The sequence below is a fragment of the Nuphar pumila genome, chromosome 6 (assembly GCF_984573655.1).
Source record: "Nuphar pumila chromosome 6, dmNupPumi1.hap1.1, whole genome shotgun sequence".
NCBI lineage: Eukaryota > Viridiplantae > Streptophyta > Magnoliopsida > Nymphaeales > Nymphaeaceae > Nuphar > Nuphar pumila.
In genome coordinates this window covers 101,634,199-101,657,229 of record NC_143254.1, presented here as the reverse complement: position 1 = coordinate 101,657,229, position 23,031 = coordinate 101,634,199, and the positions used below count along the sequence as shown (strand labels likewise).

Here is a 23,031-nt window from a genome sequence, read left to right as displayed (position 1 = left end):
TCATATATATATATATATATATATATATATATATATATATAGAGAGAGAGAGAGAGAGAGAGAGAGAGAGAGAGAGTAGAGCAGAGCGTAGGTGATACATGCTTAATGGGTTTTTCAGGATTTTTTTCGTTTTATTTTTAAATTCTGACAGTACAGATGTGAGGTTTTATAGGGAGCAGCTCCTGAAGTGTTAGATTCCAATACATGGGTGGGTTTTTATAAGGTTAGAAAAATCAATGGTCCAAAATCTTTGTACATTTTGGAGCCTCCAAATATAATTTTTTTCTTAAATCGAAAACACATGATCAAGGTGTGGATTCCTCATAAATTGACCATGTCCAACACATTTATGGAGTCAAAATTGCGGAAAAAATAATGGAGCAGAAAAACCCATTAAGCATGTATCATTAAGCACCTACACTCTATATATATACACACACAAAAGGGGTATCATTGGACCCCTTTCGTCCGACTTTCGTGGCCTTGTGCCTCATTTTTTCACCCAGATCTTTAGTGGCGGTAAGACCTGTGCGCAAATTTTTTTAGGTGCACAACTGTCCAAAGATACACCCTACTCTTTATATATATAGAGAGAGAAATGGGTAGGTGTGAAATTGATACTGCTAAATGGGTTTTTCTGCCTTATGGGTGCTTTTTTTGCAGTTCCAACCCCATAAACGTGTTGGGCATGGTCAATTGACGAGGAATCCACACCTGGATCATGTGTTTTCGATGAAAAAAATAATATTTGGAGCCCCAAAAAGTTACAAAGATTTTGGGCTTTTAGAACCTTATAAAAACCCACCCATTTGTCGGAATCGAACACTTCAAGAGTTGATCCCTATAAAATAAAGTGCATAAATCACATCTATACGGTCAGAATTTTAAAATAAAATGAAAAAACTTTGAAAACTCATTTAGTAGGTATCATTTCACACCTTTTCATTATATATGAGTTAAATTTTCCTAGTGTTTATATGTGCAAACAACCTAGCAAATGAGACAGAACCCGCTTGTTTTTCTTTTCTCACATCTAAACCATAGATGCAAATTTTCAGGTTTTGTTTAGTAGAAATCAGCTTTTGGATCGCCAAATCTGACTTGTATACAGGTTTTTCCGATTCAAGAATCAATGGCTATGAAGGCCTCATTTTTCCTCGGCTCATAAAAACATGTTTTAACATGATCCAAGAGATGATTCCAACTAAATCGAGCATGCCAAACACATCTATGAGGTTAGATTGTGTCAAAACAACTCGCACCATGAGATTCAAACTAGATTGTACCAAATATAAACCATAGATATATGAAAATTGTTCCATAAATTTGAGTGTACTACGATGGTGATACACCCACCATCAGATATGAAGGGATAAAGAATCAGAGATAAGAGGGCTACAGATAATGGTGGGGAAGGAAGAGAAGAAGGAAATAAGAAAAGGTTGTGGGCGGTGGTGAAAGTAACCCTGTCGAGTGACAGTGTAAGACATCATTTACGTCATTTCAAAACCAGTTTAGATGAAAACAATTCCAGATCAGCATCTACTGCAAAACCTTCTTTACCAGTAGCACTTGATGCAGTGTGTGAGCATGCCCAGCTGCTTACCAAGTAAATACAAGAAAAGAGTAAGCCCTAACAACGTGAGTTAACGATAACTAACAGTTAACAAGAGTATGGGATTACATTTTAAAACAGAAAATGGTGACATTAGCATATACTACAATTAACACAGAAAAATGACATTTCTCAGTGCCTCCATCACAATGGTGCCAACAAAGCTACATGCTGAACCATTCCAAAAAACACATAAGCACAACTCTTGCAGATGCAAACAAGGGCACACACTATCGAAGCATTGGACACAGAATTACAACATTATGTTGCCATATATACCACAACAAATTGCTTGGCATGAACTCAAGTAGCTGGGGGCCTCCTGTAATATGATAGCGTGGTGGTTGGGAAGAACATCTGCCTAAAACCTTCAGCTTTTATAATTGGAAATATGATGTTGGTTGCGCCCTGCACAACATTTTCAAAGTAATCAGACTCCAGAAAGCACCTCTCAGCAAAAAAAAAATCCACATAAAAAATCACTTCCCAAATCAAATTGTTCAGCAACAGAGTATGCATAAGGGTCAGGACAATCATCAACCAAATACAGCTCATAATAATGTCAGTGCTATATGTTCTGATGCATGTAAAGATAGTGGTTATGTTCAACATCTTTACTATTGCATTTTCAACAATGAACAGCAACGCTGTTGACACTTTTTAACTTCACATGCCTAGACTGCATTATTCCTACATGCACAAGTTTACTCAAAAATGGAATCGCCATTTTACCTATTCCAATCAGAACTTTAAAAGTTAAGTGAATGGGAAAACTACTCTTAAACCTGAATGCATCAGTCGACCTTACATGTAGGATGCCAGCCACGACCAGATCCAAATCATTTAAATAATAAGATCTAGAACGGTTACTAACTGCTTCAACCGTAATTTGGGGATTATGAATTTGGCAGTTTTATTCATATAGGAATCTCTTCATTTGGTTCAGTCTTCTTTCACTTTTTTTCAATAAGACTAAAAGAAAAAGAAAATGAAGACAAATTTTCTAGAAAATGAAAGTAATATACATTATGATATTCACTACCAAGAGATGTTTGCTTGAACTATAAGTACTCACCCACATGCACGCACACAGACAGGATGTACAGTTTTCTTTGCTTTAACATGGATGTTGAAATCCCATCAGATGGACATAACCAATGCGGTTTTGTATGGTGGTTATACTGATAACTTCATGTAAAGGAACATTCTATTGACCAAATCTAATAATTATGTTGCATTTTGTACGGCTCAAAACATCAGTATTTGGTTGATTCCAGAAAGCTTCTCACAGTTTGTAAGGGCTGGAATCCTCAACAATGATGCCGTTAGACTCTCCCTTCAATTTTTGAAGCTGACATGCTTGCAATCTTCTTAAAAACATTAAGAAGTCTTCAGATTAACCAGAGGTTATGTCCCAGATATATCATGTGGATTGTTAAAATATTATGGCTCTTTTATATATATATATATATAACCCGATAAGGGTATTTATGTAAATTCACATATTTTACGCATATTCTCATTTGAGAATATGTTGCATTTGTTTTTTTATTTTCGTTTTGTATTTTGCTTTTTTATTTTTTTTTCTTTTCTTCCCATTAAATGAGATGTCACATGGGGGGGCTCCAACACATAGGTTGGAGCACCCTCCAACGGTTACTTTTCTAACCGTTGGAGGGGCTCCAACATATGTATTGGAGCCCCCCCATTGCTCCAATATAGTATAAATAGGGGTGACCCCCTCAGGCTTCTTCATTCTTTTTGTAAAGCCCCTTTTGGGGCTCAAGTTATTAAAGTTAGATATTTTTTTATGCCCTTGTGCATGTGTATCCATGCCTTTGTGCACTTGTGAGAGTTCTTCTTTGTGCCTTTGTACACACTTTGTGGTTCCCACATTGTGTTTATACACAAAATCTCTTTTTATAGAGATTTTCACAGTGGATACGGATGTAGATACTAGAGATATGGTGATGTTTATGAAGTTTTACAACACAACTAAATGAATTAGAAGTGTAATATCCAATGTGATATAGTGTCCCAATAAAAAAGTTCAAGGCTTGCCCTCATATGAAAACAAAACTATTCACTAGGATACCAAAAAAGGAAAGAAATGTCTAACCATGATATTAGTTAGCCAAATGTGCAACTAAATCTGCCAACAAAGATATAGCATTTCAAGAGTGGGACAAGCCAATAAATTATCATATCTGTGGAAATTCTGTCTACGCATCTATAAATGACCAAATTACTAGGTGTAGAAGATGAAAACAGTAGAAGTGAGCTCAAATTAATTGCGTAGATAAAAATCAATAATTAAAAAAGTGCTTCAATGGAAGATTTAATGACTACAACAAATATTAAAAAAAATCAGCGTAATAAATCACTAGCATAAATGGAGACATTATAGTGTATTTTCCTATGGCAGTTTGATTTTTGCTTTCATAAATCCAATTTCCCCATATGCATTATAAACACAAACAGGACATCGTTCAAAGAAAAAGTTTTCTATATTCGTTTGCAACTGCAGAATATTCACAAATTATAACAGAAACCAAAAAGCATAACCAGAGATATTCCTATTTTCTGTGTAAAATTTTGGGCATGATAATCATTCTCCTACCGAGATGAGCCGAGCTCCAATCCATAAGCGTCTAGGAGATGGAAATGGAATCAAAAGACGTCCAACACAATAGAGAGCAACAGCAAAGAAGTGGAGAATCAGGCTCAAAGGATGTGGGTTTAACCCTGATAACAGAGCAACTGGTCCAGATGAGAAGGCACCTCCAAGGCTCAAATAGTCAAAACAGGCTTGGCGCATTTCCTTCATGGCCAAATCAGGTGATGCACAGAAAACTTTATAGAGTGCATCTGCTAAAGTATTTATCGTAGACGCAACTGGCTGCAGATAAAAGGATCAAAAGATAAGGATCAATTCAAAAAAAAAAAATCCCCCGATGTTAACTTGTCCAAATTATTAATCAATGAATAACAAAAAATAGAACTACATTAAAAAAATCCAAACTTGCCAGTATTCAGATTATATTAAGCCCACAGAGTCTTACGCTGCCAGAACAGCAATTGTAAGCACGGCAGGCAGAGACAGCACAGCTAGGTCTCTGATCCTGGGGCTATTTCTCCGTGCAAATAAAAAAAAAAAGCATCTCACCCAGTGCAGTTACTTACTTTACGCAAGGTGTAAAAGGACTCCAGGTACTTGCTAAGTGATCGAGCATCACTGAGATCACGGACAGGCTTAAGAAGATTTGAGACAAGAACAACATCAGATAATGCAACAGTCATTCCTCCACCAGTTAATGGATGACGCATATTAAAAGCATCTCCCATAAGAAGAGCGCCAGGTGTAGGACAAGGAAGAGCAGGCATGCTCCTGTTAGGCATTGTTTTAATATTTCCTTTATCAATGGCAGAAATAAAAGCGTCATGCAACTGACTTGGTATCTGATGCAAAAATCAGAAAAAGTTTAAAGGTTAGAACCAAAGAAAAATTAAAGTCCTATTATCAGATGACATGAAGGGAAAGTCAAAAGTCAACTTGATGAACCATAAAATAATGAAAGAATTAATCACATCCACTACCATAAACTGTACTGTCAAAGTTAAGGAGAGATGAACCGAGGAATTAACAAAAAATGGTATGTACAGAGCCTATAATACCTGAGGTGCCACAAAAGTTCTCAAGTATTTAGCCATTTCTCCATTAGCTATTGAGGGCACTTTTTGACCAGGAACATCAACTAAGCATCGGACCTCAGTTCCACTGATGGGATAGAATAAAATGACAGAAGGATCTGCTAAAACAACATGTCCATGATTTGGGTACGGAAGCTTGCAGTTCTCCAGAACAAGACTGACAAAACAAGAAGGCACATCCACCTATTGAAGTGAAAAATATTAGTTCTAGGGAAAGCAAAACCAAAGATAATATAAAAAAGTGTCACAATGCTATTAAATTGTGTAATAGACAGCCTTCCATGATACCATAGTCATAAACATAGACAAATGTTGAATCCCTTGTGATTTTATCATGAGAATTTCAAAGTCTATGAAAATCCCAACACAATCATGAGAAATACAAAAATGTCACTGTTTTGTAATGTCATCATGCAATATTTTTACAGTTTGTATTATATTTTCTTTTTACTATTTTTGGTTAGAGTTGTATTATGATGTTCCCATTATTTCCCCCAAAAAATTCACACTTATTGTGACATTCCCTATGTCCCAGGGACATGCCATTTTGGCTGCATGTCGCTAGTGACATGAGCAGACACGCTCAAACACACCAACACGGATGGCATTATTTTAATATTTTTAAATAATATTTTATTATATTTTAATTTTATTTCAATAAAAAGTCATTTTAATGTTAAAATATTAAAAATTAGTTTTTTATTGATTAAAAAATAAAAAATCCTGTGTCCTTGTGTCCCATTTTTTGAAAAAAAAAAATGAACTTTTGAGTCGAATCCAAATCCCGCATCCTCAAGTCAACGAATCATTTTGACATGGCATTTTCTCTTGTTGAGAAAATCCCAAGAGCAATAACCACACACAAAGATAATTTAAAGCAAGGAAGAATCCATGACTTGTGAAGCATAAGTGTCTACCAAAGAAACATACTATTCAAGTTGTCATAAAAAAATCCACTTACCTTAGGAGTGCAAAGCGAGCGTCGTAAGTTTGACAAGCAGCCATCACATATAATTGTAAGTGGCGCATATGCCTTGAGTTCATCACCATTCATAGATTTGTATCTGACGCCCTGAATGGTTCCACAATCTTCAATCAGTGCAGTCACAGTTCCTTGTTCCAACCGAACACTAGAAAAAGAAAAAAACTATGTCATGCCCAAAGGAAAAATAGGAACATAAGATGAAGTGGAAAGTTATTTTCAGAGTTCAAAATTTAGAAAGATTAGTAAAATAAGAAAGTGGCAGAGAGTGCACCAATAGATTTTCACATCTGAGATCTATGTCACATAGACACATAACAAGCATGTCTTGTGTCAGCACACACAACCCCTCCCCCCACCCCGCAACACCGACATGGGCACTAGCATGGGCATTGGATGCCATGACACTTCATGACCAGAGTCAAACTTATGTCAGACATGGTCAACTAACATCATGTATGTTCTTTTATGATCTTGATCATTTGTAATACAGCTGGTTTATTCTTGTTTTAGAAAGAAGGTTTATTTTGTTCAAAATAGTCATGTAAATTTGACTTTTCAACTTGGATTATCATTTCATATTTGTTAATAATAATGGATTAGAATTGTTGCTCAAGAATGTGCACTTTCCCGATAACAATATTGATTTATTAGTTTAGATTGTGAATTTTGAATATAAACATGTGCATGTGCACAGAGGTGGAACTAGAAGGCAGGAATGAACTAATAATTAGGCATTCTCCAGTAAAATGCTGAATGGGAAATCTGTTCTGTCACCAATAAGGATTAGAATGAAGCTCAAATTATGACATGTACTGGGTATGTTTGTAATTGTCCCAGGTGTGTTTTTTCTTCTACGGTGGAGCTGGATTCAAGAAAGAAAATTCGCAAGTTCTGACTTTAAAAGGGCCATCACGTCACCACATCTTATCCATGTGCAAAGACCCATTATCCATGAGAGTCAGAAGTTCCATTCATCTATATGGAAAGTCTTATATGTAAGAGGAAATTCCTGCTCTCAATCTTCGGTAATTCCCATTCAAATTGGAAAAACGATATTGTTCTTACTTGAACAAGGATGACAACAGTGGGAAAAGATAATTCCCCTGGGAATTTTTATTCAAACAACCCAAACAACTCTTACTAGAACTTGCACCTTGTATTTTTGTGTGCTCTGTGCGTTGTGCATGTGCATGCACTGCTGGTGCAATTAGTATATCTGAGATAAATCCCAAAATATTAATTACTTATCAGCCTCTTTGTTATGTGAAGTAAGAGCAGGAAATGCATAAGATAATTCAAGTGTGCACACATGCATATTATTGCAACTCAAACTCCTGATTGATCCCCACAACATTAACAATTGACCCTTCTTTTCTTTATTGGAAAGCTTGGTGATAACCCAATTTACCATAATTTCAGTTAAATTTCAACTACTGAACTTTTAAGATCTAAGCAAGAAGGACAGTAATAGACTAATAGTTTAGTTTATGAGCATTTTAAATAGTCCTTCCTGAATATTCATTCTGAAGTATTCACTTGTGATGGCATTCGCGACCCTAAATTAGCATGGTAAGATAAACAAGTATGTAACATGGGAAAAAGAAAAAAAGGAAGTAAAGATAAATGAAAAAAATACAAGAATGATTTATGGTCAGAGTAAAATACTTAGGGTGGGAGGAAGCTTTTTCTCGCAGCCGTTGAACAAAACGCCCATTGTGAAAGCCTCTCCCTGCAACACCTGAGTGATACTTTTCCAAAGAATATGATACCTTAGTATCCTTCCCATCTTTAAAAAGTGCATACCCAAAGACTTGTTGAGCATCTATTTGTTCCACACAATCTGTGGCATGCATTAGAAAAAGGAAAAACAAAAAACCATAAGCCACAAAATTTATTCACAATTCAAACAATAAATCCAATCAACCTCATCCAGGAAACAGTTGCAACACACAACAGATACAAGTAACCATGAATGAATTCATTTTATGTAAAAAAGAGCCAGTTCAATGCCCACCATCAAGACCAAGCTCCACCAATTTTAGGTAGCCGCCAGGCTGCAGGAGTTCCCCAACAATCCTGTCTGGCTGTGTTAGATCTCTCTCAATCAAATGTACCCGCCGTCCATCCTGCCATAAACAGCATAAATACAAACGTTACTGATGAATCTTGGGAAATAGCATGCAAATCTTTAAAACCATATATTAGAACGTGTTGAGCTCAATCACAGAAAGAAAAAAAATAGTTACTGTATATGTGCACTCATTCAGACCATGTATTAGATGTTTACCGTTTGAAATTCAGAAAGACAACATGATTTTCACTTATACATCTAAGTTTATCCCAATCTCAGAAATGCAAAGAACATTTATCTCAATTAAGTAAAAAAATAAATGGTTTAACTTGATATGCTACTAACATAAGCTAAGATAGTTACAATGCTCACTTTAACTTTTCACCCTCAAAACATTTATTCTCAAAGAGGCCACTGACCATTACCCCCAACTCTCCCACCCCAAGTATCTCTCTTAAATCATTTATTTCACTGGAACATTCATCTGATTGTCTTCAACCAAGAAACAATCTCTCCGCCAGCCCAATATATTACACGCTTGGAGCAATGGCAAAATTCCGGTGAGGCCTCATGCCAAGTACCAAAATCCCAAGGATAACACATTTGAAATCTCTGCACTTCCTTGCTCATCTGTTTTCTTCTTCTCTTTTAAAACTCTCCTGTTATAAACTTGACAATAGTTTGTCGAGTTGTAGATATATTTTCTCTACGGTGGCACATTATTTTCCCATAAATTTTGGTTTCTCCAATTACACTATGTCATGAAAGCATGCTACACCTGCCCATAACAGCTCCGCCTTTCTGGCTAGGGGCAACTGTGGATTGGCACTTGAGATGGAATAGTCACGGTTCAAAATCCACGGTGGGACACAGACTAGGAGAAAGAGAACACAATTCACTTATGACCGAGGTGTTACAAGCAGAAACCAAAAGCATATTCGGAACCCAGTTGGTCTAAGCACCCCACCGACCAACACCAACTCGAGATCTTGTGGCTGGTTCGCGTTGTTGGTTCACTTCTCAAATATTCTCGAAGCCAACCGAAAGCGTCCCACTTGCGACAAAACAAATACAGACAAGCAAGCAAACACACACATTCTCCAATCACCACAAAAACAAAGGACAGAAAGAAGGGAAAAAAAAAAAGGAAAGAAACAAAATCCACCGCAAATTCCAATAGAAATCTCACGCAAAAGAAAATAACATGAAATCATTATGTTGGTTCGTAATGCAGTCTCCAAAGAAAAAAGGGTTTGGTTGGTAGTCACCTTGGCGAGGGCGTAGGCGACGGCAGAACCGGCGACTCCGGCGCCGATGACGATGACGTCCGGCCGGCCTTCCCCTCCTTCCCTCTCCCTCTCCCTTCCGCCCCCCACATTCCCTTCTCCCTTCTTCTGCGACTTGTTCCTTCTCCACCCTCTTGATAAGAAAGCGAACGTCAACAATGAAGCCAACCACAGCCACAGAACGTGCCCCACGTACATTTTCTCGCCTCTTTTCCCCTTCAAATCTTTTCTTGCTTTAAAAGAACCGGAAAGCAGACCAGAATTTGAAGCTTTTTCAATCTCTTCTTGCTTTAGAAGAAATCTTAAAGCAAGCAAAGACTTTGGAACAGACACGGACGAGAAGAAAAAGTTGATGACGAGAACACGACACTCCAATGAGAGACGGTCGGTTGAGTTGGAGCACCCCTCCCAATCTCTGCCTGTCAGCCCTTTTTTCGACTGGCTCTTCCGTGCTTTGGCTTTGGGGAGGTGCTACGTCACGTGAAGATGGACAAGTGGCGGTTTCAACTTCTTTAGGGGGGTTCTACCACGTGTCACATGGCTTCATCAATGAATTGATTGTAAAATATCGGCAGTGGGACCCACAAGATGGAGAGAGGGGATTAAGAGGACGTTTTAAAATAACAAAAAAAATGCATAGAAAATAAAAAATTTGCCTACAAGAAGTTGATATAATAAATTTTTAAATAAATTTTTTTCGCTTAAAAAAATGAGAAAGAGGAGGGGTGATGAAGCTTCTCCTCCACAGTGAATGATAATATAGACTATGTCCATGTACCATGCATCGCCTTGCCCTTGTAAAGCTTTGATTTTTCGATAACATTGGCCTCCAGTAAAAGATGTCAACCAGAACAGCCTCCTCGCCATCGGTGAATTGCCTCCCCCCACATACTTGATCTCCTTGTCCTCCTGTGAGACATCGATGCTCTCGTCCTTCATCAAACACGTTCAACATATCATTGTAATTGACCAACAACATCAGAGTATCACTGTAATCGACATAGATAATTCATCACACATCGGACCACCAGGTGGATCGCTCCTCCCTGAATCGGTGTCCTCTATGTCTCCCTCTGGATTGCATTCTCTAACGTCCCTTTTGCATTCTCTAACGTCGGATGACGCCAACATCGAGTTGACGACGTTAGAGAGAGCCCCAAATGCAATTAGAGAAACTCTATCAGAAAAAATTCTCAAAATCATACATTTCACTTTAACTACATCTTTTTCACTTCTAAACGTGCCTAAGTGTAATGTGATTACACTTTTACTGCGCTGCTACACATGATCACTCCCACGAGTAGAACAAGATGAGCTGCTAATAAGTTGGTGTGGCTTGGCTCACCTCATTGCCTGCAATAAGCTACTTTAGTTGGCTTAGTGGGCTAGCTCAATGTGTTCAAGTTGAAGGATGCCAATACCAATGGGGGGGCTCCGCTTGTCTGGTAGGAGCAGTTAGTGCATGTCACCTTGTGTTGGAACATTACAAGTTCAAATCCCAATGATATTGTTGTATAACTGGTAGGGGGTTTGCCTAGCCCCACCTTGCCTTTAAAAAAAAAAAAAAAGTTGAAGGATGCCAAGAGTTCAATTGATGCTTGAGTACGCAACTAATAATAGAATGTCTGAAGACCCAAGGGGTTTGGTGTAGTGGGATGAAGCCTAGACCGTTTGAAAGACAGTCTAGGTACAAATTTCATGGGCATCACCCTCTTAAGTAAGCTGAAGCTTAGCGAGTCTTTGGGGTTGAGAGGTAAGCCTTCAGAGTTTTATGCTGACAGGGACGGAGACCGTAAGTATGGCAGGCTGAGCCAACGCCACTAGGTTTTTGTGCCTAGAGCGGTTTCTCCGAGTAAAAACATTAATAGACTGAGCCATAACGGTGGTTTATCTTTTATTATAAAAAAACAAAAAAGAGCTAAGCTTGATATCAAAGGATGTTCAACTTGACTCGGGTTGTAAAAGCTATGGTGATAGAACTTATATAAGGATAAAAGAAACATATTTGTATAAGATAAGTGTTGTGCAAATATGTGCTACTAATCAAGATAAGGAACTAAGAGTAATGATTAGCATTTTTCTTCCACCTTGTAAATTTTTTTATGAATGGGACATGGATTTTGAATCATGTGATCCTCACATGCACATGCACATGCACATGCACATGCACATGCACATGCACATGCACATGCACATATGTTTTTGAAAAATCAAGGGCCACAAATACCAAAGCTTCACAATTCAAAAACTCCATCTTACCCTGCAGGCAGACCGCAGGTACGTCTGGCTGAGCCAGCGCGATCAGGTCTTTGTGCCGGTGCAGTTTTTTCGGGTTATAAAAAAAAGGTCGTATCCTTAGCAAACAAACCATGTTCAATGTATGTGCATGATCAGATTGAGTCAATATAACCTTTTTTTTTTTCATAACAGAGTTGAGGGAATTGAGGATCTCAAATATTACAAGAGAGTCTATGACATCTACCATCCCAAGAACTTCTAGGACTAAGGTCTCAGGCAAAAGCAAAATCGAGTTGCCTGTCAATAGAACTTATACCTATTATTTTCAATTTAATAGTTTTGTACTTTCATTAGTAGCAAATATTTTTGTAACTATACATATAGTAATTTACATTAATTGATTGCTAAGCATGATTATACATGAAAAAATAGTTTTCATCAACAAATAAATTTAAAAATATATGAAAACAATTCCAGAGCTTATATGGCAAAATATTTTCCATCCTCAAATAGAGTGTACACTGTAGTAAAAAAAACAACACTATACTTATTGACATTTTATTTATTTATTTGTGGATCTAACCTTATAAATGTGAAGTACATAGTTTGTTTGGTGAAAGAGATGTTTTGAATTATGTGATTGTATCATGTAAGCAGGTTTTCCAAGTGTTCAAGAAAAATGAATGGCACATAATGCTTAAATATCACCCATTGTGTTATGCCGAAGCAAGGTGATTCCCTGAGAGCGAGGGGTGCACCACAGGTTTATACCATCGCCACAGCTACAGTAAGTAGGATACGCATAGCCAGTGGAACTAGGTCTCCTGTTGACCAAACCTCGTTCCCATCTCGCCCTCTCTTCGCATTCTCTTTTTTTTTTTTTAAGTCAAGCTGGGGTTAGGCAGACCCTACCAGTTATAGAATGATACCATTAGGATTAAACTTGCAACGTCCCAACACAAGGTGACTTGAATGGCTGATCTTACCAAACAAGCTGAGCCCCCGTTGGTAACATCCTCTCCTCACATTCAACAACGCTAGACTTTGAATAATAAAACAAAAACCCTCCCAAAATTTATTGGACTCACTCTCCAATGTGATTGCCCATTTGAAGACAACACATCTCATTCGTAAGTGGGCCCCATGATGGGACTGATCCCTACCAACAGACCTCAACCCTAAAGACGTGGGCCCATCACACCAAGCTCTTTATAACTGAACTTTTGGTAACTAGAATCTTCATTTTACTCCAACTCAATCTCACGGATGTGATATATTACACGTATCATTCAGTAAGTATCAATCTCTCTCTCTCTCTCTCTCTCTCTCTCTCTATATATATATATATATATATATATATATATATATATATAGGTTTGTATAAAATAAAATATGCTACATGGTTTTTTTTTTTTGCAGTTTCTACCTCATAAATGTGTTGGGCATGGTCAATTTGTGAGGAATGATCATGTGGTTTCCATAAAAAAAATGCTACTGGAGCTTCAAAGATTTTGGACCATTGATTTTTCTAATGTTATAAAAACCCACCCATGTATTGGAATCAAACACTTGTAGATCCCTATAAAATCAAATACATAGATCACATTTGTAGGGTCAGAATTCAAAATTAAAACAAAAAAAATAAAAAACTCATTTAACCCAGACCCATTATTATATATATACATATATAATAATGTGTTCTTTAAGCCTACTTTTTTGTTAGGTCTCGTTAGGCTCCTTTAAAATTCATAGTTTTAAGTATTTTTTCTCTCGCCTAACACCATAGATGTGATTTATAGATTTTGTTTAGTGGAAACCAGCTTTTGGATAGGCCGAATCTGACCTGAATACAGGTTTTTTCAGTGATAAAAAATCAATGGTTGTTAAGGTGCCAGTTTTTGTCTATTCATAAAAATATATTTTTTCATCAAAAAAGCATGATCCAAGAGTCAATTCTCACTAAATTGAGCATGCTAAACACATCTAATGGTTCAGATCTATCATAAAATACTTAAAACCTATGCGGCAGAACGTGAAATGAGGTCTAATATATATATATATATATATATGAAAAACATACCCAATAGAAAACCTCTCAAATTTATTCAATCATAAATATTTATCAGCTTTTCCGTATTTTTTTGAAATTCTAATGCTTGTTTTTATAGGAATCAATTCTTGGAGCATTTGATTATGATGCATGGATATGTTTTTATAAGGTTTTAAAAATCAAGAGCCTATAATTTTATAAAATTTTGAGGCTCCAAATACCATTTTTTTCATCCAAAATGCATGATTGAAGTATCTATTTCTAGTAAATCAATTAGAGGTTTCTTATTAGGTAGGTTTTAGAGGTTTTCATTTTCATTTTCATATATATATATATATATATATATATATACTCTACTACAACAGCCATATTGTGCACGGAATCAATAAAAGAGCACGAAGTGATCATCTATGAAATAAAAATGGCATCAAAGGTCAGGATTTCAGCTAACCTGCACATATAATTCATGAGGCAAAAGCTTACTCAATTAGACTGCCAAGGGTCAGGAAGCTTACTCATCATGGTGCATATCGACCCACTCGAGTAACAAGCGCCCAGTGTCGATTTGTGTAAGTTTAAGAAAATAGAATCCCAAATTAACCTGGCCCATATAAAAAATATATTAAGAAAAGCACTCGGGTCAATTGGATATACAACATAACTCGTAGCATAAACCCAGCCTACATGTTACTCAGTTAGTGTTCAGATCGACCCAAATAACGTGGTCCACATTTTTTTTTTTGCCCATAATTAGATATTTAGGTTCAGGAATTGGATCAAGTGTACTTGAGACAAACACAACCCATTGACAGACCAAGTATAGACCCTATTTGTCATCCAGAATGTGTAAACACATGGTCAAACTGCATCTCGCACGATCGCGCTGGCTCAGCCTGCCATACCGACGGTCGTTGTGCCGGCAGCATAAAACTCCAAGGCTAGAACCCCTGCTCCTGAGGCCTATACTACGCATTGGCTCGCGCAGAAGGGCAACCACCATGAGGATTGAACCTTGACTGCATGTCTCTCAGCCAATGCTCCACCCACTACCCCAACCCCTCTTTGGGCAACGTGCCCTAGTAGTTGATAAGAAAAAATAAAATAAAATAATGATTTAATACGAAAGTGATAATGCAAGCAGAATGAAACAATTGAACACGTGTTGGATGATATAAAAAAGTTCCATGTCACAAGGATACGACTCAAAGAAATACGTCATTTTTGTTTAATTTTTTAAAAAACAATATACAAAGAGACATAATACAAGGGTAAGTTGGAGTATCCCTGTGCATAGAAAAGAAGTAATGAATATAATACAGAAGGGAACTTACAGAGAAACAACTCACCCTCTTAACAATATCATGAGTGTGATCACTTTCACGTACCCTATGGGCTCCTCAACAATAGAATGTAGGCTCCACATAAAATGTTATGTGATTAGACTGTGTCACGTAGGCAGGCATTTAAGCTATCCATGGATCTCTTTCGTTGTGTGAAGACTTCACTCATAAGATTGATCATGTTTAGACCCCAACTCCACATGTAAAAAGAGTGAATTAGGTTGATGGTTTTAGCCTTTTAGGGTCTTTTTATGCTGTTCATCCCAACACTCGTCCACCATTGCTGGGGCCTTGGATCTTATCGTCCATTAGGCCTTATTTGGAAACTGTCAATCCGTGGCAGCTAAGAATACAAATGTAAAATCACTAAAATTTGTGGTTATAAGAAATCCACATGGTTGTTTGGGATAAGTGAATAACAGTTCAGCAGAGAATTTATCACTTCCACTTATTGGACTGTTTGGAATGCAGCTGAAAAGCTGAAATTATTACTGAAAGATAATTGGAAAGGTTGTAGGAGCAGTCACCAGTGTGCAAACTAGTGTAGTACTTAGTAACTACCACATCATTCACGTGAAAAGTGAAGCGCAGAACTGGAGTTGTCAAATACCACTTCAGTTTCATTATTTCCTGCAACTACATCCATCCCAAACCACTTTGGCCGCCACTAGTGTTCAAAGGAACTTGTTCTTGTTTAGGTTTGTCCAACTTAATTACTGAAGAAAACTTTTCAATAAATGCTTTCTACATGTTCATAAACATAGTGTACACGGTACTCCCTTAACAAACAAGTGGTTGGTGATCCTTTAGATGTGATCCACTTTATGAAAAAAAGAGAGGATTCGGTGGTTGGCCTAAGTACCTTTCCAAAATGCTTATCCATTTAAAAGCTGACATTTATCTTGGCTGTACACCATAAATGCCATTCATCAATGGGGGTCTCCGCTTGTCTGGCAGGAGCAGTTAGTGCACGTCACCTTTGTGTTGTTGGGAAGTTGTAAGTTGGAATCCCAATGAATATGGTTGTATAACGGGTAAGGGGTCTGCCACAAAAAATGGCATTCATGAAATTTTACAAATAGTGAAACTTGGGCCATGTTTATTTGAAGCAACTTTAGTGAGAAAATGATGAGTTGGGTAATTTCAAAGGTCGCTAAACATAACAATGTTCAAATATCATAGTGGAAAAGTGTCATGCACAACAGCAGCAGCAGTTTCTGGTTGTTATTTTTTGCTTATATTTGTAGATGGTGAAGTGAAGTTCAAGTAATGCAGTCTGAGAGAGATCGACTCTCTGCCATATGGCTCATGTCGAAGAAGTTAAAACCCCTTGATCGCCCTTCTTGTCCACTGAAGAGCTTGCTGCTTTGGCCATAAGGCAAATGTTGCACGTCTTGGATATCAAACTCACGACATCCTTTGTATTTCTACTCTCTCATTGCGCACACCCATATCTTAAAATTCCAACAATACATGCAACCAATAACTATTATTAAAAACTAATAATAAAATCATGTAAATGGCTCTCAATGAGTCCATTCAATGACTGTTGGGGATCCTTTTGTGAGACCTTGTGGCCATAACTGGATCCAATACCAGGATCTTGTTGAGTAATGAGGGTAACAAAAATTTGTGTGGAAGCAATACAGGATTTAACAAAGGTACAATCAAATCACAACACAAGGGTTTACGTGGTTCGGTCAACACGACCTAAATTCACGAGGCATGGAGAGAATAATCCACTATAATAAGAGTAGAGAGTACAATTTAGATAGTGCAGGTTCCAGTAGCTTGCTCAAAGCTAAAGAGAATACCAACAAAGGAATCACAGGAAGAGAGGGATACAAGATTACCTCTAGGGTGCACAACTCGAGTCAAAACCCACACCACAACCAACACCTCTCTCTGAGGATCAATACGTGGTGATGAACATTCTCTCTCTCTCTCTCTCTCTCTCTCTCTCTCTCTCTCTCTCTCTCTCTCTCTCTCTCTGCACGTTGCTCACAGTCACTCTTCTCACAACACTCTGCTCTTTTCTCACCAGCACACAGTCTCTGCACCCCTATTTATAGATGGTATAGAGCCTTCTAGACTCATTCTAGAAATCGAAGGGGTTTTGACCCTTCAACTTTTTGCATTAATGGAAAGTGGGTGGCTATTTCACTTCCCCACATTATTAATGGAGGGATAGGGCTAACCCTTCAACTTCTTCTGCATTAATGGGAAGTAGTGTGTGGCTATTTCACTTCCCCACATCATTAATGAGGGATAGGGTTGGACCCAACAATATCCCCCTCCAGCCCAAGGGGATACTCCAATTCAACTAATCAACTGGAGTCCATGTCAGCCAGCTGCCGACATGTATTTTGTTTCTCCATCGATAAGGCCTTTGTCAGCATATCTACACCATTATCATTTGTGGAGATCTTTGCAAGATGAAGTAAATTTTTCTCAAACACATCTTGAATCCAATGGTACCTGATATCTATATGCTTTGACTTTGAGTGAAAACACGGATTATTGGCGAGATGAATGGCGCTCTAATTGTCGTAGTACATCAAGTACTTGTCTTGCTCTAAACCCAATTCCTTCAAGAATCTTTTCATCCATAGCATCTCTTTGCAAGCTTCTGTAAGAGCAATGTACTCTGCCTTAGTAGTAGACAAAGCAATACACTTTTGCAATTTTAACTGTCATGATAGAGCTCTCCCTGCAAAAGTAAGTACAAAACCTGATGTGGACTTCCTTGTATCAATATCTTCAGTCATATCTGCATCTGTGTAACCTGTCAAGACAGGTGGTCCACCACCAAAGCTTAAACAAACTTTGGAGCTCCCTCTAAGATATCTAAAGATCCACTTTACTGTTGCCCAATGCTCTTTTCTTGGATTTATAAGAAATATGTTAGCAACACCTACTGCATATGTGATGTCTGGTCTCGTGCATACCATTGCATACATCAAGCTTTCAATTATTGAAGCATAAGAAACTTTCTTCATTTTCTCCTCCTCATCACTTAATGGACTCTGCTCTGAGTTCACCTTAAAGTGACCTGCAAAAGGAGAACCAACTAGCTTTGCATTGTTCATACTGAACCTGTCTAACATTGTCTCGATGTACTTTTCCTATGATAACCATATTTTCTTGGTTTTTTTATCATGAGAGATCTGCATGCCCAATATTTTTTTGATAGCCTCATGTCCTTCATTGCAAAGGTCTTACTCAGTTCCTTCTTAAGCCTTTGACTTTGAAGCCTTCTGGTTGCTCCATGTATATCTCCTTCTCCAAATTACCATAGAGGAAAGAAATTTTTACATCTAGTTGCTCAATCTCCAAGTTCAGACTAGTAGCAATACCTAGAGCAACACGAATAGAAGATATTTTAACAACATAAGAGAAAATCTCTTCAAAGTCAATACCTTGCTTTTGACTAAAGCCTTTCACAACCAATCTGTCTTTGTAGTTTGGTTGAGAACATTGTTCTTGAGTTTTCAACCTGAAAACCCACTTGTTCTTTAAGGCCTTTTTGCCTTCTGGTAATTCCACCAAGTCATAAGTGCAGTTCTTCTGCAATACATCCATCTCATCATGCATAGCTATTAGCCAATGCTCTTTCTGCTCACACTCTTGTGCTTCCTGGTAACTCATTGATTCACCTGCATCAGTGAGTATCACATATTCATGTGGAGAATACCTTTTAGAAGGTTGTGACTCTCTAGAAGATATTCTCAGCTGGGGTTCTGGAGGAGGTTGTTCTCCAACTTCTTCCTACTCAACATAGTCTGTAGGTAAATCAACATCAGGCTTTGCATCATCTTCCTGCACTGCTCTTCCTTCAACTTATGCCACTGAAGAACTAATTTGATCCAAGTGGATAGATCCACTTGCAGAAGTCGAAATTGATACCTCTTTCTTGATATCTTCAAGTGTTTGGTCTTCAAAGAATACCACGTATTTGGATCTGAATACCTTTTGCTTCTCTAGATCCCATAGCTTGTAGCCGAATTCAACATCATCATATCCCAGAAAAATGCATTGCCTCATCTTATCATCAAGCTTCGACCTCTCCTCCTTGGGGATATGTGTAAATGTTCTATATTCAAATACCCTCAGGTGCTTGTAGAATACATTCTTTCCTGACCACACCCTATCTGCAACATCATTTGCTAAGACATGAGCATGAGACAAGTTGATCACATCAACTGTTGTCCTTAAAGCCTCGCCCCATAATTTCTTTGACAGCTTGGACTATGCAAGCATACACCTGATTCTCTCTGTAATTATACGGTTCATCATTTCTACAACTGCATTGTGTTGTTGGGTATCTAGAACTGTCAACTCGTGGTAAATTTCATGAATTTTATAATATTTATGGAATGGACCTGTGTACTCGCCACCATTATTTGACCTGATGGATTTTAGCTGTTTTTTTGTTTCTCTCTCAACTATAGCATGGAATTGCTTGAATATATCAAGAACCTAATCCTTGGTTTTCAGAGGGTATGCCCAAACTTTTCCTGAGAAATCATCTATAAAAGTAACAAAATAAAGTGCACCACTGAAAGTTTTCACATCAGTAAAACCATTAACAGTTTTTGTTCTTAGAGGACCATAAACATCAGTATAAACTCGCTCCAGAATGTGAGATTTTCTATGGAAGGCATTTCTAACAAAAGATACTCTATGTTGATTACCAGCTAAGCAATAAACACTCGGGTTTAGATGTGTACCTTTTAACTCTGGAAGATGCTCTCCCTTAGCAAGAATCTGCAAGCCCTTCTCACCCATGTGGCCATATCGACTGTGTCACAAATCAATAAAAGAGTCCTCAGATGTATTCAATTGTTCCTTGCATACCTTACCTTGTATCTTGTAAAGAGTACAACATCTCTTTCCTCTGGCCTGAACCAATGACCCGCTGGTGAGTTTTCACTGTCCTTGGCTAAAAACATTGTTTCTGCCCTCTTTATCAAACTTTTCTACTGAAAGCAAATTCAACTTCAAGTCTGAAACATGTTTGACATTCTTGAGCACCAACATGTACCCAAGACTGGTCTGGAGATTAATATCTTCAATCTCTATAATTTTTTATGTTTTTGTGTTTCTCATTCGAACAACACCAAAATTACTAGTCTTGTATATATTGAAATACTTTCTTCGTGGTGTGGCATGGTACGACGCTCATGTATCTATGACCCAATCTATATCCTGGTGCACACAGATACATGGATCATTAGTAGTAGACAAAATCACAAGCTCATCTTTAACTGTGGTTGTGGTATCTTTGGTTTCTGATGATTATGTCTCTTTCTTTTTTTTATGATTTTTCTTTTGTTGTTTGCATTGATTCTAGAAGTGCCCTTTTTTCCATAATTGTAGCAAGTGATGTCCTTCATTGACCTGGACTTGCTCCTATATCTGCGGTCATTTTTTTTATCCTTTGATCGACCCCTGTCTTTGGATGAACTCACCATTAATCTTTCACCAGAATCTTGATTTGGTGATGGTCTTCTCACTACAACAGAGCAGTAGATTAGCGACGACCACCTTTCATCGCTAATCCGTCGCTAATCCGTCGCTAACCATGTTAGCGACGGATTAGCGACAACGCGGCGACAGTATGCTTACGTCGCGAATATTTCGATGCTAACTGGCGACGGAATTATTCCGTCGCCAAGTCCGTCGCTAATTGCGACGGAATAACGAGCGCTATATTCCGTCGCCAATCCGCCGGTACTAAACGGCGACCACGGCGTGGCGACGGATTTAATTCCGTCGCTAAGCCGTCGCTAGATTAATATGAATAGCGACGGAATCATCCGTCGCTAATCCGTCGCAAAAACGAAAAAAAATCAAAAAAAATTTATTTAAAAATTAATTACGGAGAACTGTACAATTTATATTTCCTGTACAATTTATATTTCCTGTAAATAAAAAACAAACCACACAAAAAAATTCATATAACAAGTATCTATAATAATTAATCGTTCCACCTTAAAACTAAAAAGTTTAATTATTTACAATTCAACAATTACAATTAGGAAAAATAAAAAAAATAGAACTTCTTCAACACAGTCCTCTAATCATCGCCAAGATTTTGTGCGTCTTCTTGTTCATTGTCTTTATCTGTCCCTTCAGCTCCACTACCCTGATTATCGCTAGCAGCCTACACAAGAAAAGAACAGTCAGTATTGATAAACAAAATATAATGAAATAAATTACACACTATATGTGATTCTATCATGTGCTCATGTGTGATCTAAGGCAATAAAAAAACTCTATATGTGATTCTATCATGCTCATATGTGTGCTAAGGCAGTCAAAAAATTGAATATGTGATTATAGCATGTTCATATGTGTTCTAAGGCATATAAAAAAACTCTATATGTGATTCTACCATGCTCAGATGTGCTTTAAGGCAAGCAAAAAACTATATATGTGATTCGATCATGCTCGTATGTGTGCTAAGGCAGTAAAAAAATTGAATATGTGAATATAGCATGCTCATATGTGCTCTAAGGCAGGCAAAGCCAAAAATTTTATATGTGATTCTATCATAAATGATATATAACATGTTCATATGTGTTCTAAGGCAGTTAAAAAACTCTATATGTTATTATAGCATGTTCATATGTGTGCTAAGGCAGTCAAAAAACAGAATATGTGATTATAATATGCTCATATGTGTTCTTAGGCAGTAAAAAAACTGAATATGTGATTATAGCATGCTTATGTGTTCTAATGCAATCAAAAAAACTTTATATGTGATTCTATCATGCTCATATGTGCTCTAAGACAGACAAAAAGTTAAATATATATATATGTGATTCTATCATGCTCATATGTGTGCTAAGGCAGTAAAAAAATTGAATATGTGATTATAGCATGTTCATATGTGTTCTAAGGCATCTAGAAAAACTCTATATGTGATTCTACCATGCTCAGATGTGCTTTAAGATAGTCAAAAAAACTATATATGTGATTATACCTGAGAGGGACCTGGAATCGAAGATCCCCTATCCTGAACAGCGGCCTTGATCTCATTTCGGAGAAAGGGGGCGACGGTGTATTGGAAGTAGTTATTCAGTGATTCATTAATGATCTCGCGTACATCATCACCGGAAAGAATAGTCGGCTGCTTGGAGCTTATGTCGGCGCAAGAAGTTGGTGAGCCGTAACTGGAAGAACCAATAACTGGTGAAGTGTTCATATTACTCCCAAACCCGAACACGCGACCTTTTTTGGGTTCACCTGCTGCAGTCACCCATGCTGTAGGATCAAATGATGGATGCTGAGTAGCGTCTTCACCATATCGCTCTACCATTTGTTGCTCATATGCCTCCTACAAAATAATGTTTAAAGTATTCATTAATAATTAATGATAACATTATGATGACTTGCATATATATTGCAATGATTATTAATAGAATTAATACATACCGTTGTCGTTCTCGCCTTCTCTGATACGAAGACTCCCGTGGTCTTCCGTTTATGTGTTTCTACAAACACATCCTTATATGGTACACTGCCTCCTTTTTCTGCTTCCTGCGAAGTTAAATGACAAAAGATTTAGTACACAAATTTGCAACTATACTTATAAAATTAATATTATATATTGATGAGTTACCATTTTCTTTAGGTGGCTCCCAAATGTCTTAGATCCACCTGTGTGTAGATGGGCTTCGGGCATCTTCGATCGATTTTGTGAAGCCTTCGCAGAGCGATTTTTAAATGC

General features: G+C 37.5%; 2 protein-coding genes across 2 annotated transcripts; both read right to left on the bottom strand.

Moving 5' to 3' along the window:
• Window positions 1-1,636: 1,636 nt before the first annotated feature.
• On the bottom strand, window positions 1,637-20,248 carry LOC149835435 (squalene epoxidase 3-like). The gene is made up of 16 exons (XM_090009583.1): window positions 20,154-20,248; window positions 20,027-20,097; window positions 19,266-19,462; window positions 18,773-19,064; window positions 18,590-18,652; window positions 18,255-18,348; window positions 10,659-10,845; window positions 10,490-10,601; window positions 9,651-9,901; window positions 8,326-8,437; window positions 7,977-8,151; window positions 6,288-6,456; window positions 5,291-5,509; window positions 4,799-5,074; window positions 4,236-4,514; window positions 1,637-2,023 (listed from the first exon to the last, which is right to left on the bottom strand). The coding sequence occupies exons 1-16, from the start codon at window positions 20,246-20,248 to the stop codon at window positions 1,919-1,921; spliced, it is 2,697 nt and encodes an 898-aa protein (XP_089865709.1). The 3' UTR covers window positions 1,637-1,918.
• Window positions 20,249-21,334: 1,086 nt separating this feature from the next.
• Window positions 21,335-22,553, bottom strand: LOC149835434 (uncharacterized). Its single transcript, XM_090010524.1, has 2 exons — window positions 22,285-22,553; window positions 21,335-21,462 (listed from the first exon to the last, which is right to left on the bottom strand). The coding sequence occupies exons 1-2, from the start codon at window positions 22,504-22,506 to the stop codon at window positions 21,376-21,378; spliced, it is 309 nt and encodes a 102-aa protein (XP_089866650.1). The 5' UTR covers window positions 22,507-22,553; the 3' UTR covers window positions 21,335-21,375.
• Between the last annotated feature and the right edge of the window lie 478 nt (window positions 22,554-23,031).